Source organism: Hyperoodon ampullatus, assembly GCF_949752795.1.
Source record: "Hyperoodon ampullatus genome assembly, chromosome: 4".
Classification (NCBI taxonomy): Eukaryota; Metazoa; Chordata; class Mammalia; order Artiodactyla; family Ziphiidae; genus Hyperoodon; species Hyperoodon ampullatus.
Window position 1 is genome coordinate 80940624 of NC_136917.1, and position 19593 is coordinate 80960216.

General features: G+C 35.5%; 1 protein-coding gene across 8 annotated transcripts in view; it reads right to left on the reverse strand.

The window, feature by feature from the left end:
* AP3S1 (adaptor related protein complex 3 subunit sigma 1) overlaps positions 1-19593 on the reverse strand; it is a gene marked incomplete at both ends in the record, with an annotated part of 67370 nt that overhangs the window by 6590 nt on the left and 41187 nt on the right. For 3 of the 8 annotated variants that reach the window (XM_079702942.1, XM_079702941.1, XM_079702947.1), the window contains 2 exons: positions 3193-3300; positions 16481-16552. The exons of 1 other annotated variant lie outside the window; for it this stretch is intronic. In XM_079702942.1, coding sequence (XP_079559068.1) covers positions 3193-3300; positions 16481-16552 — 180 coding nt within the window. Of the gene's footprint in view, positions 1-32; positions 69-3192; positions 3301-16480; positions 16553-19593 lie in introns of those variants that run through there. 4 more of the 8 variants (XM_079702944.1, XM_079702948.1, XM_079702943.1 and 1 more) reach the window with 4 other exon arrangements.

Below are 19593 nucleotides of genomic sequence, written 5' to 3' on the forward strand. Positions count from 1 at the left end.
GTACATTTTTCTCAAAGTCAGCAATACCTTGTCTACCTGTCCTGTCTGGGAGATTGAAAGATAAAGGTCTGTAAGAGAGAAGAACGGAAAGAGCTAGAAAGATCAGGATGTTCGGAAAAAAGAGGACTGACTTTTAAAAAGTAGTGACTAAATTCAGACCCATTTATTCATCTTGCAAATCACATGAAATACATAAAAGCTAACAAGTCTCCCCAACCCCACCCCTCTACCTCCACCCCCAGGGAGTCCTTTTACTCCTAGGCAGATTCCTGAGTGCCTCTTACACTTCCCCCAAATCCCACCAACCTCCCAGCTTAAACCCTCCTTTCCCAAGACCCCAATGTTATAGTAAACCATTTATCTATCAAAGCAGGATAGATGAAAATATATTCAGAGCATATCTTTGCTTCTCGTCTCTTTAAAGATCTGGGTGATCTTTGCTTCTACCTGTCTAGGTAATGGGAATTAAACTGGTTCACTTTTGACTGTTACCGGAAATATACTACTTTTAAGATAAAATAATAAAATCTTTGATTTCTGACAAAGTAAAGGCAACTCGATACATCCATGTTATATTTTAAAAGCTGTATCTTAATTATATCCAGGCTTTTTAAAAGATAAATGATATTCTAAACATTACTTAAATTAATTTTTAAAACATGATAAACAGGTCTTTTCATCAATCATGGTATTCTGAACTTTAAGATTTGCTTTGTAGCTTTTTGCTTACATAATACACTTTAACTAAAATTTTGTAAGAGTAAGATTAATAAAAGCTTATAGCTTGCTCTCAAATAATTTTGGATTATTCTGCAGTCATATATTTGGTAGATATAACCAGTTTAAATAACATGGAAAAGGAACCCATATGAAAACTCTTGACATTTCACTGCGTCTGGAATAAAGCTGGTGGCCTTCCAAACATACTTAAAATATAGGAAAATCAAAATCAACATTATTTCAACACAATTTCTTAAAGTATGATCAGAACTATATGGCTTCACTGTGACTCAAAATCCTACTTTATGAGGAAAATATTAGCAGACACCACATATAGAGAAACACTTGATAAACATATGTTAGTTTATCCATCAGTTTTAAAACATACTTTTTTTGTAAAGGAGAAAAAGAAAAACTAATTTGGTAGCAGATAACAAATGATTATACATGTTAAAAGACAATCAGTGGATGAAAAACAAATATTCACCAGTATTCAAAACCATTTTAAATAGCATGTTTAAATAGCATGTTTCTGTTAAAGGACTTTAAGTTATAATGTTCTTATAACTATTTCCACTGAAAATGTAAATTCTGTATTTTACTGCTCTTTATAGATTAAAAAAAAACTGGCTCATTAACAAAGTTTTACTGGACAATCAAAAAGCAAATATCCATTATGTAATTATTACAGGTCCTTCATGACTTCTGTCAATATTATATATAGCAAACCTAAGGAGGAAAAGGTGGGCAGGCGGGAGGAAGGGCACCACCAATGGAAAGGAGTTAAATACCTGGAAATGTGATAATTCCAGACGAGAGGTCGATATATTTTTACAGATGATTACATGGAATTCACAAATTACCACATATCCACTCATTTTAGACTAATTATTAATGGATTGTATCACTGTCTCTTGGCATTTAAAATCTATAACCATATAGTTTTGTAAAGCAAGGTTTAACAGACATAAATTTCAAGTTATCATTTTAAGACTTTAAAAACTATAGCTTAGAGTTTATGGTAAACCTTTTGCCATACTGAACAATACACTGCAAGCCAACTCTATTAAATAATATTCTTAGCCCTTTTCCTTGTCCTAAAACAAAATTTTCTCTATTAATCTAGTTTGTTTTCCCTTTTCAAAAACCAGTATTTTAAAAATCGGCTGTAGAACACACAAAATATATACAATTACTTAAAAAGAGTCATAATTTTAAGCTCTTCCTCATTACAACCCTCTCCTTTGGGAAACCAAGGAGGATGATAACTTGAGATAAGGAGAAATGAAGGACTATTTTAATTTAAAACAGAACATTGGAAAATGTTTTTATATAAAACTTCAACTGTTTCTAATCCTCAGATTTCAGATTTATCCACCATCCTGTGTTTCATTCCATTTCAATGAGCACAGCATTTTAAGCTGATCCTTTGAAGAGCCAACAAGATAAAAATTCTTCAGAACTCACCTGTTGTAAATTAATGCTAGCAAATTTTTAATATCTTTCTGCTTTTATAGTAATATTTACTTTAGATCAACCAAATAACTGTACTAATAATTATAAATAAAATTATTTACTGCATTATGACTATAAATACCAAAGGTAAGAGTATCCTCAAACATGTGTAGTATTGAATGAGATATCAAGACTATTCATCTTTCTAAATTTCTGTATAGCAATAAGAAACAACCAAAATCATGTAAACTTGAGAGGCTCAGCTACAGCACCTGTTACTGATATTCAGCCTTGTTACTGAGGGAAGAGTCATACAATTCTAAAGTAGAGTTTTACAAAAGGCTAAACTGCTGGTCGGTCCTCATTCACTCAATTTAGCAGCACAAAGTTAGCTGTATATAACTAACCAAATCTTTCTCTTCTAGAATGCAATAAAAGCCATGAATACATGTATCATTATATGGAATGTATGATCTAGCTAACTTGTCAGTGAACTTTAGGAAGGATCCAGAATTAAAAGATTAGAGCATTGAATTTCTTCTTTCAATGTGCACTCAGGCCTACTAAGCACCCATTATAACATTACTTCCTTATGAGAATTCCATTTTCTCTCCTTTCCTTTTGCAGAAATAGTTTTATAAAACACTAAATTTATATATCTTTAGAAAACCAGTTCTAAGACTTCCTTGATAATTAATGACTCAGGTTTAATAACAAATATTGATTGCATTATTCATAATTTCTTTTTTAAGCAACAAGAATTGGGAATTTTATCCATTACCCAAAGCAATTACAACTGTGGTTAAAAGAATACACAAACCTATTTGGTGGATAGTGGTCACAGAACATTTAACATACTAAAATGTGTATATTCCACCTCTTTTTAAAATCGAATAAGCATACCAGCTGTACCTAAAGGGTGATACTGAAGGACAAACAGTGAAAGCTACAAATCATGCATAATTTATGATCATGCTTATTACTACCTTCATTAACTAAAGCACTTTCCATTCTTACCTCAGATTTCTCCAGTTTATTTTGTGCATCAATTTGTGTAACAATCTCATTCATGTTGGTCTCCAATACCATTCCCCCCATCACCATTTCTGCAAGAATATTGTGAACCTAAAGAAAGAAAACTCACTATAAGAATGTTTCATGATCCCAGTAATTTTTCTTTCAAATACTGCTATTTTATGAGCTGTAAAATAAAAATAATTTGGATTGAAGACTCATAATACACTTATGTCACTACTGTGAAGCCTTAGGCAATTATACAAACCTCTTTAAATCTTAGTTTAATGAGCTGTAAAACAGAGATAATAATAGTATCTCCTTCATAGACTGATGAAAAGATTAAGTGAGGTCAGTGACCATGGAAGTGCCCAAAACAAAGTAAATAATCAATAAACATTAGCTACCATTATAGTATCAGGATTAATGCTAAAAAAAAAAAAAGACCTATAAAGGCCTTTTATACCTGATTCTTAGTCAGTAATTATTAAGTTGTTTTATGCTCAAGGTACTCAATGAGGCTATGTGGCATTCCTACAGGCTCTAGATTTAAAATGAAGTAAAAGTTTCTTTATATTATAGGTACTTTAATAATGCTTTTACCCCAAAGCCCTCTCTATATATCTAATTACTCAGATTTTTTATGATCAAATACATCTTACAATGACAAAAAACAACATTTTCCATTGGGGAGAAAAACTATAACCCAGGTGTTTTGTCATAAGGTATTTACTGGATCAAAAATCACCAAGTCAAAGCTGGAGTGTCACAGAACAGTATACTGTGCTATAATTTTTAAAAAATAATGTGGCAGCATTAAGAATGGAGACTCTGAAATTAGATAGGTATAAATACTGACTCTATCACTTATTAGTTGTATACCCTTCAGAAGTTAGTTACTTGACCTCTCTGTTACCTTATCTGTAAAAGAGAGGTAGAAATAGTATGGGTACCTCATAGAATTATCATAAGGATTAAATAAATTCAAGTGAAGCACCTAATAGGTGCTTAAAAAAAAAAAACCTAATAGGTTTTTTAAACAAAAACTTTAAAAAATTAAGTATATAATTATACTGTTCGATTTTCATTCCTTTTTAAGATTTCATGCAAATGTACTCATGATTTTTAAAATATCCTATTATTTATTAATGTTTCATTTTGCAAAGATGGACACCTCACATACCAATTTTGAAGAATTACAGAAATTACTTTTCCTTAGCAAACAAAACCAGAAGCTACAATTGTTTTAAACAATAGTGCTAAATATCATCACTTCTACTACTATCTTTTCTGCTACTAGATACCATTTATTAAAACTCCGTTTTGATGCTGCACTTACAGTATCTGATTTAATTCTCACATTAACCTTTGTTACAGCTGAGAGAATAAACCAGCTTACTCAAGACGCATAAGCTAGTACGTGGTAAATCAATGACTCAAACCTAAATCTGAGTGATCCAAGTCCAATACTTTGCTTTCTTCTGTTAACAATAATAAATGAAATTGATACAGCAAATCATAATCTATGAAAATTCAATTAAAGGTCAAGAAGATAACTAGGTGATAAAATAAAATTACCTTATAATAGCTAATAGGTACTGTATGCATAAAAAGTGTTTAGAAAGAGAGGCCATGGCCAGGGTACAGAGATTCATTAAAACTTCTGTTTTAGCAGTGGAAATTCCTCTTCTCTTTTTAAAACAAATTATTATGCAACAGCATGACTTGTAATGCTGATAGAAATGTAACAACTCCACCACCCTCATTTTGCTCAGGCTTTCTTATGGGTTCATCCCTACATATACATTGTACTATTGCCTTTCGAAATATCTCAGAACACAAGCACTAGATTGGTGGAAACTAAAGATTGCAGCAATACTGAAACATCTACCAACTTTAGAGGTAACAAAATATGAGCAGCCTACAAATGTGGGTCATATGTAAGAAATTCTAAGAAATGTATGTAAATATGTCCTTAAAGTAAAAATAATTCCTATGAAAGCCAGTTCAGATCCAGAAGAGACAGAAAATACAATTGAAGGGCCTGTGAGCTAAATTCTTAAACATAATCTCACTTATTATAAAGATAATAAATGCCTAAAGAGTGTATTCTCAGTGAGGAGGTACAATATGTTATGTAGAAATTTAAGGAGAGGGCTTCCCTCATGGCACAGTGGTTAAGAATCCGCCTGCCAATACAGGGGACACAGGTTCGAGCCCTGGTCCGGGAAGATCCCACATGCTGCAGAGCAGCTAAGCCTGTGTACCACAACTACTGAGCCTGCAAGCCACAACTACTGAGGCTGTATGCCACAACTACTGAAGCCTGCATGCCTAGAGCCCATACTCCACAACAAAGAGAAGCCACCACAGTGAGATGCCCGCATACTGCAACAAAGAGTAGGCCCTGCTCGCTGCAACTAGAGAAAGCCCGCGCACAGCAACAAAGACCCAACGCAGCCAAAAATAAATAAATAAAATAAATTTAAATAAATAAATAAGAAATTTAAGGACAGAAACATCGTGGGAATGAGAACTAGTAATTGGGAGGCTACTCCAATACTATTCAGATTATGGTGTCCAAAGTAAGGTATGTCACGTGAGGAGGGGAAATTAAGAAGGTGAACATGTCTATTGATAGAAAAGTTCATGTTCCAAGAACTGACAAGAATTTTTGGCAGACTTAATAAGAGAAAGAGGATGATAAAGCTCTGCTTTTAGCTTAGCCCTAACTCTATGGTTGACATATTTCAGTATTTTGTTTTATAAATTTTACTTAAAACAGATTTTTATGGAAATAAAAGGGTAACAATATGCTTATAATACAACTCATCTACTAAACTGCTTTGATGTTTACCTAAAAGTTCAACAAGTTTTCACTCTCTCTTATGAATTTTTATAGGTATTTAAGTGTTTAAAAAGTGGCAAATACCACACTAACAGTGTATTTTTGCCTTTTTCTTCTGGACATAGAACGTAACTTCTAAATTTCATTTTTATTTTTTTTAAATCACAATATAAACCATACAGAAACTTATATATAAAAATAGTCTCTACCATCCTCTGCTTCTGTTATTAGGTCCCTCTATCTAAAGATAATCACAGTTAATTGTATCTTATATATCCTTCTAGAAAACTTGTTATGCATATACTTGTTATATATGTGTGTGTGTGTGTATCTAATGTACACAAATGAGATCACATTGTACACATTATTCCCACAGTTCTACAAGAAAATAAAGATTGAATTGTCGGTGCTTTGTGACCACCTAGAGGGGTGGGATAGGGAGGGTGGGAGGGAGGGAGACGCAAGAGGGAAGAGATATGGGGATATATTATATGTATAACTGATTCACTTTGTTATAAAGCAGAAACTAACACACCATTGTAAAGCAATTATACTCCAATAAAGATGTTAAATGGGAAAAAAAAAGAACGACAAAAAAAAAAGATTGAATTGAAAGTTAGAGGCAAGAGAAAATGAGCATTATGAATTAATAAAATAATAAAAGTCACTGGAACCAGATATATGTACAAGAATGATCAATGAAACTGTTGGTAAGAGCAAAGAAAAATACAAAACCAACACGGTGAATCTACACTATTATCACACACCTAAAAATGAGAAATATACAGATTCCTCAGAAATATTGGTAAGTTATTAAATGAACAAATGAGAGGGACAGAACGCTATCTATAATATGGTCCCATTGAGGTATACTAAAAAAATTACACACATACACACACTTGGATATACCCAGAAAAATTCTGGAAAGGCATGAAAATAATTAGAAAAAAAAAGACTTTATTTTTTTAAGAGCAGTTTTAGGTTCACAACAAAATTAAGGGGAAGGTACAGAAACTTTCCCATACATACAGCCTGGCCTCTGACATGCACAGCTTACCCAGAGTGGTAAATATGTTACAACTGATGAACCTACACTGACACATCATAATCACCCAAAGTCATAGTCTACCTCAGGAGCTCTCTTTTGGTGGTGTACATTCTATGGGTTTGGATAAATATGATATATATCTATCATTATGGTATCACACAGAGTATCCTAAATATCCCCTATGCTCCACCTATTCACCCATCCCCCTCCCTCCCCAAGCCTGACAACCACTAATCTTTTCAGTATATGCATAGTTTTACCTTTTCCAGAATGTCATATAGTTGGAATCACACAGTACACAGCCTTTTCTGATTGGTTTCTTGCACTTAGTAATATGCATTTTAAGGTTCCTCAATGTCTTTTCAGAGTTTGATAGTTCATTCATTTTTAGCACTGAATAAAATTCCATTGACTGAATATAACACAGCTTGTTTATCCATTTACCTACTGAAGGACATCTTGGTTGCTTTAAAGTTTTGGCAACTATGAAAAGAGTTGCTATAAACATCCATGTGCAGGCTTTTGTATAGACATAAGTTTTCAACTCTTTTGGGTAAATACCACGGAGCACGACTGCTGGATTGCATGATAAGAGTATGTTTAGTTTTTTAAGGTATCGCCAAACTGTCTTCCAAAGTGACTGTATCATTTTGCATTCACACCAGAAATGAATGAGAATTCCTTTTGCTTCACATCCTTACCAGCATTTGGCGTTGTCAGTATTCTGGATTTTGACCATTCCAATAGGTATATAATGTGCTGCAAATATTTTTTAATAGATAGTAGTTGCCTAAAGAATGGGACTGGAGGACTGAGGAAGAAAGGAGACTTAGCTTTCTTTCATAGTTTTTGTTTGTTTGTTTGTTTGTTTTGAAAACTTTTAACACGAGCATATATTGCTTAAAAAAAAAACCTTCCTAAAGAGTAAGAGAGATCATTCAGAGGAACAATATTAAAGGCAATGGCCATGTACCTATTTAAGTTATTTAAGAGGTAGCTCAAAGGTGGTGAATATTTGTGAGTGGTAAGAGAAGCATGCCACTTTTTACATGTGTTAAACAATAAGTCTTTTTATGTGTCAATGCAGAACCTGAGACTTTTGCTTAAAACTACTGTAACATATAAGATTAAGTGGTCTAGAAAAAGCCTGTGCGCAGCAACGAAGACCCAATGCGGCAAAAGAAAATAAATTTAAAAAAATAAAATGTAACTACCAGAAAAAGTAAAAAAAAAAAAAAATATGGCAAGCTATAGAATTGTAAATGCATACTGATCTCAAAAATGTTAAAATGTGAAAGAAAATCAGCATTTTAGAATCAACGAAGTATGATATTTTCTTGTCATGCTTTAGCTCTACAGGTATTTATAAATAAAAGCTATAATGAAAAAATTTAAGTAAGAAAATGGGTGTCTTTGGGTTTTTCTGGAGTCACTACCAACATTTAAAAAAGAAAAAAGCTTAGCTTCAGAAATATATCCTCTCAAAATATATTTATCAGAGCTTCATTAAATCTAAAAATATATTAAATTTTTGTAAATTATTCTCCAACAGGATAGCTGACATATCAAAGTGTTATATAAATCAAAACTTTCACCTGGGGACTTCCCTGGTGGCACAGTGGTTAAGAAGCCGCCTGCCAATGCAGGCGACACAGGTTCGATCCCTGGTCCCGGAAGATCCCACATGCCGCGGAGAAACTAAGCCCTTGCACCACAACTACTGAGCCTGAGCTCTAGAGCCAGTGAGCCACAACTACTGAGCCTGTGTGCCACAACTACTGAAGCCTGAGCGCCTAGAGCCCGTGCTCCACAACTAAGAGAAGCCACTGCAGTGAGAAGCCCACGCACCACAACGAAGAGTAGCCCCCACTCGCTGCAACTAGAGAAAACCCGCATGCAGCAATGAACACAGCCAAAAAATCAAAACAAAACAACTTTCACTTGATAATATCATTAACCTGAAGAAAGTGTTTGCTAAGGAAATAATCGGTTCTACAGGTATGTGGATAATATCTTGAGATTGATGCAGTTGAGCAGGTTCTCCTGCTAAAGAGCATAATCCCCACACAAACTTCTCTCTTCTTTAATATTATATCATGAAAGAAAAGTCTAAAGTATGACAATTTTGTAAGTAATTTTGAAAGGAATTAAGAGTACATTTTGTTAGCCATCAAAATTTTGATAAAATTTTCAAGACAAAATAGAAAGGTTAAGTATATAACATACTTTAACATACTATAATATACTAATAATAATGAAGACATTTGCTAATTGCTGACCAATAGAAAGCAACAGTGGTATAGTAATTTAAAGCAACAGGTAAAGGAATTCCCTGGTGGTCCAGTGGTTAGGATGCAGTGCTTCCACTGCAGGGGCACAGGTTTAATCACTGATCAGGGAACTAAGATCCCACAAGCCGTGCTGTGTGGCCAAACAAAAACCAAAAATAAATAAATAGAGTAATAGGTAAGAGTAATTCTATTTTGTTACACAATGCATTTTATACTTACACTGAATATGAATGTTTCAAATCAGAAAATTCAAAATATTCAAGTCTGAAAAACTAGAAAGCTGTTCTACTTGCTATTCTATATTTTGGGTTGATTATACAGAAATCCTTTTTTTTTTTTTTTTTTTTTTTTTTTTTTGCGGGACGTGGGCCTCTCACTGTTGTGGCCTGTCCTGTTGCGGAGCACAGGCTCTGGACGCGCAGGCTCAGCGGCCATGGCTCTCAGGCGCAGCCACTCCGCTGCATGTGGGATCTTCCCGGACCGGGGCACAAACTCGTGTCCCCTGCATCGGCAGGCAGACTCTCAACCACTGCACCACCAGGGAAGCCCCAGAAATCCTTTTTAAAGGCTGCTTATCATAAGGGTCATGGATGCTCATTAAAAGACCTTAGAATACTCCTGGCTTATGTGTTATTGTTGACTTGTATTTTAATGCTACAATTTTTTTTCATTTTAATCTCGTAAGTACTTTAACAGTCAATGTTCTTTCATCCTTACCCACAAATTTACTTCTTTCTTTGCTCTTCTTCCCTCTTCAACTCACTCCTTATATTTCAGATTTCTTTCCGTGTAAATTGCCCTCTTTAGTATTTCCTTTAGTCCAAAGGCTTGCTGGTTGCAAATTCCCTCATTATTTCTCAAATAATGTTTTTATTTCACCCGTAATCTTGAAAGATGGTTTTGCTAATTTTAGAACTACAGTTGACAGTTACTTTCTTTCAACACAACATCTTCTAACTTCTGTGGTTGCTGTTGAGAAGTCACTTCCCAGTCTGACCACTGCTCTTGTGAAGGTAATATGTCTTTTATTTCTGGATGATTTTAAGAGCTCTCTCTCTGCTATTCAATTTTACTATCATTAGTCTATGTGTAGATTTCTTTTTATTTATTCTGCTTGTGATTCTTTTATCTGTGGATTGGCATCTTCCATTAATTCTGGAAAATTCTCAGCCATCAGATACTCAGATATTGGATATGCCTCATTTTTTTATCAGGTTTGACTTTCTAACAACTTGCTCAGTAGAAGGGGGGGGTGCCAAGCATTTGACTAGTGCTGGCAGGGGAGGGTGAAGCCTGGCATGTCTGACTTTGAACGGCCCAGCCAGGAGCTGGGTTATAGAAAGGAAGGATTAAGCAAATTAAGTAAATGCATCAACAATAATACAAATAATAGGAATGAGAATAATCTCTCACTGTCAGAGAAGCAAAGTGCAGATATGGAAAAGATGAAGGCTAGAATAAATTCTGTAGTGTTGCACTAGACGCTGGGGTATTAAGAAGAACTCAATGATTTTTAATATATATAAAGATATAGAAATAGGCAGGTGTGTGTGTGTGTACATACATCTATTTCCTAGCTTGGTTCACTGAGAACCAGAAGTAATAATCACACCTCTACCAACGAGCATACATGGTGCTAGGACTGTCATTTCTATACATCATCATCCACTAAAAGGAACCTTACAGAGAGAAAACTAACATGAGGGCTAAGGCAAAAAATATATAAGACGCTCTGCCCATAGAAAAGGTGGAGAAACAATGATCAACCCCATAATTACAAGCACCTCCATCCAGACTATGGTTTCTCCATACCATTTCCCCCTTTAAAAAAAAAAAAATGAGGGCTCCTAGAAGGAATGACTGATAACATATCTAGAGCAGGAAATAAATAAAGTGAATCTGGAACATCTAGTTGTACCAGAACACAAAGCAGCTATCAAAGTCCATGGAGGGGGAGAGGGGTCATGTCAAGAGAACCCAGAAGACAACGTGAAGGGGTTCCCCCACTGGCCAAAGATAGGGCAATTTGAGCATCAAAAAGAATAATATCCACAGTGGATTAAAACAAATCAATTATGTTAAAATTCATATGTCACAAGGGTACTAAAAAAAGAAATTCAATGATCACTTCTGGTGACTACTAGGGAACCAAATGTTATGGAAACTGGTTAATAAAGGGAAATACTCTAGAATTTATCCTGTCTTTCCTATATAAGCTGTACCTTTTTTTTTTTTTTTTTTTTGCGGTACGCGGGCCTCTCACTGTTGTGGCCTCTCCCTTTGCGGAGCAGCTCCGGACGCGCAGGCCCAGCGGCCATGGCTCACGGGCCCAGCCACTCCGCGGCATGTAGGATCCTCCCGGACCGGGGCACGAACCCGTGTCCCCTACATTGGCAGGCGGACTCTCAACCACTGCGCCACCGGGGAAGCCCCAAAGCTGCACCTTTTAAAACCCATCATCTCTGACTTTTAATGGATTGTTTCATTCAATTCACACTTACTATACTGAATAATACATTTATTTTAAATAATTTCCCTTTCCCCCAAAGTTGGTTGTCTTGATCAGATTTTATTTGTATTATTTTCCCCTTTTAAATAAGAGATTCTACTGTTAATAATTTTTATTAATGAAGACTATCTCTTTCCTTGCTCTTTTTTTTTTTTTTTTTTTTTTTGCGTTATGCGGGGCTCTCACTGTTGTGGCCTCTCCCGTTGCGGAGCACAGGCTCCGGACGCGCAGGCTCAGCGGCCATGGCTCACAGGCCCAGCCGTTCCGCGGCATGTGGGATCTTCCCGGACCGGGGCACGAACCCGTGTCCCCTGCATCGGCAGGCGGACTCTCAACCACTGCGCCACCAGGGAAGCCCCTTTCCTTGCTCTTTTAATCAAACAAATATGACTTTATTCTTATTTGTAAAATATCAAGTCTTTCTACCACTGAGATGCCTTGTTTTCCTACTAAATGCTCTGTTATTCCCTACTCTCCTTTCCCCCAGGTGGATAACAGCTTCAAAATACTTTTATAATACATGTTAAATACTTCATATTTTCATACCTTTTCCTTCATGTTTTCTATCTCTTAATCTTTCAATTATATGCTTTGAGATTATTTCCTGCATTCATCTTCTATCTGTAATTCAAGCCTCAACTGTGACCATTCTCTTCTTTAAACTCTACAGTTTGAAAACACATTTTTAAGCCCCAGGAAGACCTTTTCGAATTGCATCTCCTTAAGCACTTTTTACCATTTTAAAATTTCAAGTGTTCACCGATCTCCTCTAGTAGTTCTTTTTCATGGAGCACATGTTCTGATTATTCAGCCTGTTCCTCATCTCTCTTGTTGAGATGGCATTCTTTTTTCTCTGTCGGCTCACTGGTACTTAGGTGTGGTTGCTGAGATACTCTTAATGGTTAGATTTCTTCAGGTGGTGAAAGGAAAAGGAGACTCTCACTCTGTGTCCTGTGGTTTAAGGATAGGCTATCAAACTCCTTAAGAGGGACTGGGCTAGAGGAAACCTCTCCACTCTCACTCTTAATTCTTCATTCTCCTGGCCTGGAGGGTAGGAAAGACACTGAGGCCTCCAATCAGATCTCCCTTACCCTGATCTTTTGGGGGATGGGGTGAATGCAGGGAGGAGTAGACAGAGCACTTTTATAGCTGTCAATACATGTCATACATGCTCTAAACCAAGCTCTTTATAAATCTTTAGCTCTTTCATCTTTGCCCTGGGATTTGATGCTGTGCTGCAGTAGTGGTGACAACCTGGGGCTGCCCAATTAAAGCCACAGTGTTCAGGAAATGGGCAGGTAACACAGTTGCGCAAATAAGCAGACCTTCCCAGCAAACCCACAGTGGCCATGCAGTATAAGTAAGAAATAAACCAAGTTACTCATATTTTAGGTGTTATTACCACAGCATAACTTAGCTGTAATAAAGAGTCTGACTCCATTTTTGATGCCTGCCTGCTGACAGCTTTCAAGTCCCACTGCTCTCCCTTCCTCTTCTGCCCACATGTGGGCAAGTTGATAAGAAAGTCCAGGTGCTCCTTCCTTTGCACTGGCGGGAAGTTTAATTTACACAAGACCTGGCCTGCATGTGGAAACCCTCAACCCAGCCCTACCCCCTAACCACATAAAACCCCAAGATAGTCGCTGTTCCCTGTTTTCCCCCCAAAAGCTTATTATGTGAATGATAAACCTTTTCAGATCAGATCCTCTTGGTGTACATGTGGTATCTTCAGTCTCTACATCCAAATCAATTTTGGGCAGGGGGTGCTGTTCCACTACTTCAGGGTGACTACAAGTATTAGCTTATGTGACTGATACACAAATTAGTACTTGAAGGTTTGTAATGAGAAACTGATAACAATCACAATAAAGGAAAAGACACTGACTTAGGGGTTGGGCAGTAGGCCACATGGAAACTATTATATTGGAGGCTAGAAAGTTAGTGATCCATGCTTGTAGTGGCAAAACATTTGGCAAAACTATCATGTGTGATAGTTTGAAAAGCAGATAAATTTACCCATGAAAACTCTTTTCTCTCTGACATAAAAACGGATGATTTTCCAGATACTGGCAGCTTTGTCACCATGGATTCCAGACTGACAGCATGTGGGACATGATAAACATACTGTGTGAATTAGAAATACTCTGATATTGTTACTGCAGCATAAACTAGCCCATCCTGACTGATAACAAAAGGGGTATTCTTTACAACTTCCTCCTTCCCTCTATCCAAGTGTAGTATAACAGCATACAGAGGATTGTGTACAAAACTCTGTATTTGCCCCTAGAAAGAAATGAGTTGAGCTATTTAGGAGATCTCTGACTGCTGGAAGGTCCAGGGCTGCTTGAAAGTTGAAAACAAGCCTACTTTCATAGAAGGGCTGAAAACAAGACTAGCATTGTTTTAGACACAGAGTACAGGGACAGGAAATGTCTATTTTACTGGTCTCTAACTCTTGTTATACTGAAGCTTTTTTCTCATTGCATTGAAAAAAAATTAAAACAAGAGTTTAGGCCAGCTAATTTTGGCAGGTTTCAAAACAGTGATACACTGTTGTGTGAAATGAACAGGCTATACAGACTACATATGTGATCCTATTTTTGATTTTTTTAAAGACATATTTGTTTCAGTACTCATTTGTACAAAAAAGTCTAGAAATACACATACTCTAAAATGTTAAATGTTAACACTAGTGTTAATTTAAAAAAGGAGGCGATCAGACTGAGGCAGCTCTAATATATAAGCAAAGCACAACCTCAGCCTAAAATGCCTCAAGGTTAAGAAATCAACACCTAAGAGCAACTAATCACAAACAGCCAACTTGGCTTTCCCAAATAATACAGGTGCTTAAGCAATAGCCAATCAGATAATTCCCTTGCTTTGCTTCTGACTCTTCTCTATAAACGTCTTTCTCCTAGTTCCTGTCAGTGGAGTATTCCTAACCACTTCCGGTTTGGTGCTGACCAATTTGAATCAATTTTTACTCAAATAAACTCTTAAAATTTTTAGTGTGCCTCAGTTTATCTTTTAATGCTAGGCAATCTCTGAAATTGAGATAGCGTCTATTTATTCTCCTCTTATTTATATTTTCTGATTTTTCTAAAATGAACATATATTAACATAAAATAGAAGTTTTAAAAACACTGTATCATGTATGGAAGTTGTATATATGTAGAGCTTAATTTTCCTATTAAGGAAAACTTTTATTCTCTGCTACAAATGTGACAACTTTACTCTGGCTACAATATTTTACAATAGAATCTTCAATTTTCTCAGAAAATTGCTAGATGCAACATATAAGCTAGTGATCTTTGAGCAGTCATTTTAAACATAGAATTTTAAACAGTTTAACCATGTACCAAAACATACTTTAGAATATTGTGAACCTTAACGCCTAAAAATAACAGGAGTCTTTGTAAGTGCAAATAGCATAAGACAGATAATAGAGAAAAGCAGTAGAAAACTAAAATAATTCTCTTAAAAATATCAAGTTTAAGTTCTATATCCAAAATGAGTCAATATATGAAATTAAATCATTTAGTAAATGAGAAATATGATCTAAAGGACCAGCTAATAGTAAATGTATTCTTTTGATGTTCACAAATAATATAATGCATTCCTTGTGCTATATCTGGATTGTGGTAATGGTTACATAACTAAATGCACTTGCCAAAACTTAGTCAAATGTATGCTTAAAGCTGCTGAATTTTCATGTGTGTAAATTACACTTCAATAAAGCTGATTTTTAAAAATCACAATTTTTTGCTAAAATTTTCAGATTACTTCCAGACAATTTTATTCAATGGCTTAACCATTCAAAACAGTCTGTTACATTATATGAACTTATAGAGAAAAAAAATCTATATATAGTAAAAGTGGAATCTCTTCCTCGTAAATTTCCTATCCCCAATAATACTGGCTAGAGAATTTCAGTCATTCTTCCTTTCTCTCACCTCCTTTCAATAGGCCATCAAGTCCTATCAATTATATACTTTCCTTCATCCCCACTCTACTGCCTTAGTTCATTTCTTTCTGGACTACTGCAATAGACTTCTAATTGATTTCCTTGACTTTAATCTCCCACCTACCAATCCAACATCCTTAACACAGGAAAAAACAATTATCTTGCCCCCGCAAAAAATGAACAAAGCAACAATAATGTTAATAGAAACTTGTTTTAAAAAACTAAATTGCTTCAGAATGAAGCCCAAAATCCACGTCACTAAAGGTACTTTAAGGCCTCATGATCAATATCAAATCCTCCCCTCACAAAAAGCATGTATTTTATATCTCTGCCTGTAGAGTCATCCTTTCCTTTTCTGTCTGTGAAATATCTACTAATCCCTAAAAAAATCCAGTTTAAATATAATTTCCTCCATTCCCATTGTCCTCCTCTAGATGTGAATTCCTCTAGGCCAGGGTCTGAACCTTCTTCACTAAGCACAGTGCCTGGCTCACAGTAAATATACTTATGAATTGAATAAAGGAATAAAAACAGTATTATTCACTAAATCTATTTTTACTTTGACAAATACAAATTAACACTTTTTTCTAAGATAAAAAGCTTAGAAAATTTGATAATGTAGAAACTGTACCTTGTCTACATGGAAAATTAAATCCAGTTCACAGACGTTTTCAAAACACTTGTCTAATGTTTCCACAAATACCTAAAGAAAAGAAAAAAGGTTAAAAGCTTTTGAGAACTGAATAAGTTCATTCAAATCTATTACCTATAAGGCAGACAATTCTTAATTGTGAATTAAAACTTCTAACTCTATTATCACATTTCTTTTTTAAATTAAAAACTGTATTAAGTGCAAAAGGAATAATTATAGCCTGTACATCTAAACTATTTTTCAATACATTAATAAATGAAATACAATAAACAAAATAAACTTCACTGAAAATTACTAAGACCTAAAAATTGTTAGTACCATTACAAAAATACTGAAAAATACTCAAATCAGGCTCCCTATCTTCATATGAGGAAAAAAGAAAGCTTGTCATAAGTATCTATCAAGCTAGATGGGCACAGTCCAAGTCTCAACCACATCTAATATAGCCAATAATTTTAAATTAGCAAATCAGTATAAAAGATCACTAAAAATTAAACTTATGGGAAGAGCACAGACTTTGGAATCAGATTTACCTGGACTCAAACTCTGGTTCAAATACCTTGTACGACCTTGTGTGGGAAAGGGTTAACTCAGTAAGCCTGGGTTGTTCAACCCCTATACATTCCCCAAAATGGCCTGTTTTCAGACTAGCCTTTGGCTAGTTCCTGGGAACTGAGCTCTGAGCCCTTGGAAAGTTCTATCTGATAAGAGTGTTTCTGCATGCCTGAGGCCCTGGGCCACACTGTACCAGTGTGAGCAGACAGTTTATGCTAACAGTGTGATTTACAATGAACATATTTTTTCTCTGAGGTTCTGGAGCTTAAGTAAACAAGGTCAGTCATGGAGGTGTCACATGCCTATGTGACTGACCCCCAATAAAAATCCTGGAAACCCAGGCTAGGGTGAGTTGCCTAGTTTGGAACACTTTGCACATGTCATCACATATCACTTCTGGGGGAATTAAGCACATCTTGTGTGACTCCAGTAGAAAGGGACAACACCTGGAAGCTTGCACCTGGTTTCCTCCATACTTCCCTTCATGTGCCTTTGATGGTTTTACTCTGTATACTTTCACTGTAATAAACCCTAACCATAAACATAGCAACTTCTGAGTCCTGTGATTCCTAGCAAATCACTGAGATGGTCTTGGGGACCTCTGATACAAACTTTCCAAAATTAATCTCTTAAATTCCACTTTGCATAGTTGTCACTATTCTATCACTATTTCTGTATCCACTACCCTTCTCAGTGGTAATTTTCACAGATAGAATGACCATAAGTTTATCATTCGAACTGGGGGGTATTAAGAGTAAAAGAGAGCATCTATTAATTATTATATTATAATAACAGTATGCAATGTTATTGTACTATAATAATAACCTGGAACAACAGATGTAAACCAGGACTGTTCCAAGCAAACTGAAATGTATGGTCACTGTATTCATAGGTGATCCTACCGGACAGAGTAAAATCTAAACAACAGGCTTCTTGCTATAACTACTCCAATCTGAGGCCAATTTACACAGATCCACAATCCAAGGCTCCTTCCTGGCATCAATGTAGATGAATAAGACGGTGAAACCATGTATTTAACTATATGACCATGATCAACATTGTCTTAGACCAAGGGTTGGCAAACGTTCTCTGCAAAGGACTAGAGAGTAAAGATTTTAATTTTAGGCTTTGTGGGCCATACAGTATAGCACAAAAGCAGCCACAGACAATACATAAACAAATGAGCATAGCTCTATTTGAATAAAACTTCATTTACAAAAACAGGTAGCAGGCTGAATTTGACCTGCAGGATGTAATTTGTTGATCCTTGACTTAGACCAGGAGAAATAAAAGATCAGTAGTAACCAAGAATATACAGCTTTACACATAGTTTCATTTATGAGAAGGCAAGTTATTAAGATGACCAAGTGTGGGGCATACAAAGGTCATCCTCAAGTGAGTGCCTAGTTTGTTTCAACTGTGTGGTAAGGAGAAAATATATATTGTTGAGTACCTATCCAAACTCCCAACTTCATCTATTTCTCCTCAAGGTCTTGGTGACATGGTCCGTGAAATGACTTTATTCATTCTATTTCTAATTCTGACTCACTTTTCTTCTTCTTATAACACATTCTTGTTATGAGGATAGAATGGGATAATGCTTCTTGAACAAAGAATAAGCATTTAACAAATACTGACTTCTTGAGGAGTCAGAGAAAATTTTCCCATTGAGAAAGATGAATTTATTTTTGACACAGTATCTCTAACATGGAAGTGGTCTGAATACATTTATAAACTCATAGTTAAATAAGTTACAGGAAATAAAACCATTTAAGTTCTGTCCTTCAGTAAATTTTTACTGAAGTATAACATATATACAGAAAAGTACACAACACTGTTCGTAGGAATGTAAATTGGCGCAGCCACTGCATAAAACAGTATGGAGGTTCCTCAAAAAATTAAAAACAGAACTACCATATCACCCAGCAATTCCACTCCTGGGTATATAGCTGAAGAAAAAAAAACAGTAACTTGAAAAGATGCATGTACCCCAATGTTCACAGCAGTATTATTTACAACTGCCAAGATATGGAAGCAACCTCAGTGTCCACCAACAGATGAGTGGATAAAGGCGTGGTATATACACACACACACACACACACACACACACACACACACACAGAGGAATACTACTCAACCATGAAAAAGAATGAAATTTTGCCAGTTCCAACAACATGGAGGGTATTATGCATAGATAAATAAGTCAGAGAGAAAGACAAATACTGTCTGTTATCACCTTCATGTGGAATCTAAAAAATAAAACAAATGAATGACTATAACAAAACAGAAACAGTCTCACAGATATAGATAACAAACTAGTGGTTACCAGTGGGAAGAGGGAAGGGGGAGGGGAAAGATAGGAATAGGGGATTATGAGGTACAAACAACTATGTATAAAATTAATAAGCTACAAGGATATATTATACAGCACAGGGAATATAGCCAATATTTTATAATAGCCAATATTTTATAATAACTTTAAATGGAGTATAGTCTATAAAAACTGTGAATCACTGTGTTGTACACCTGAAACCAAT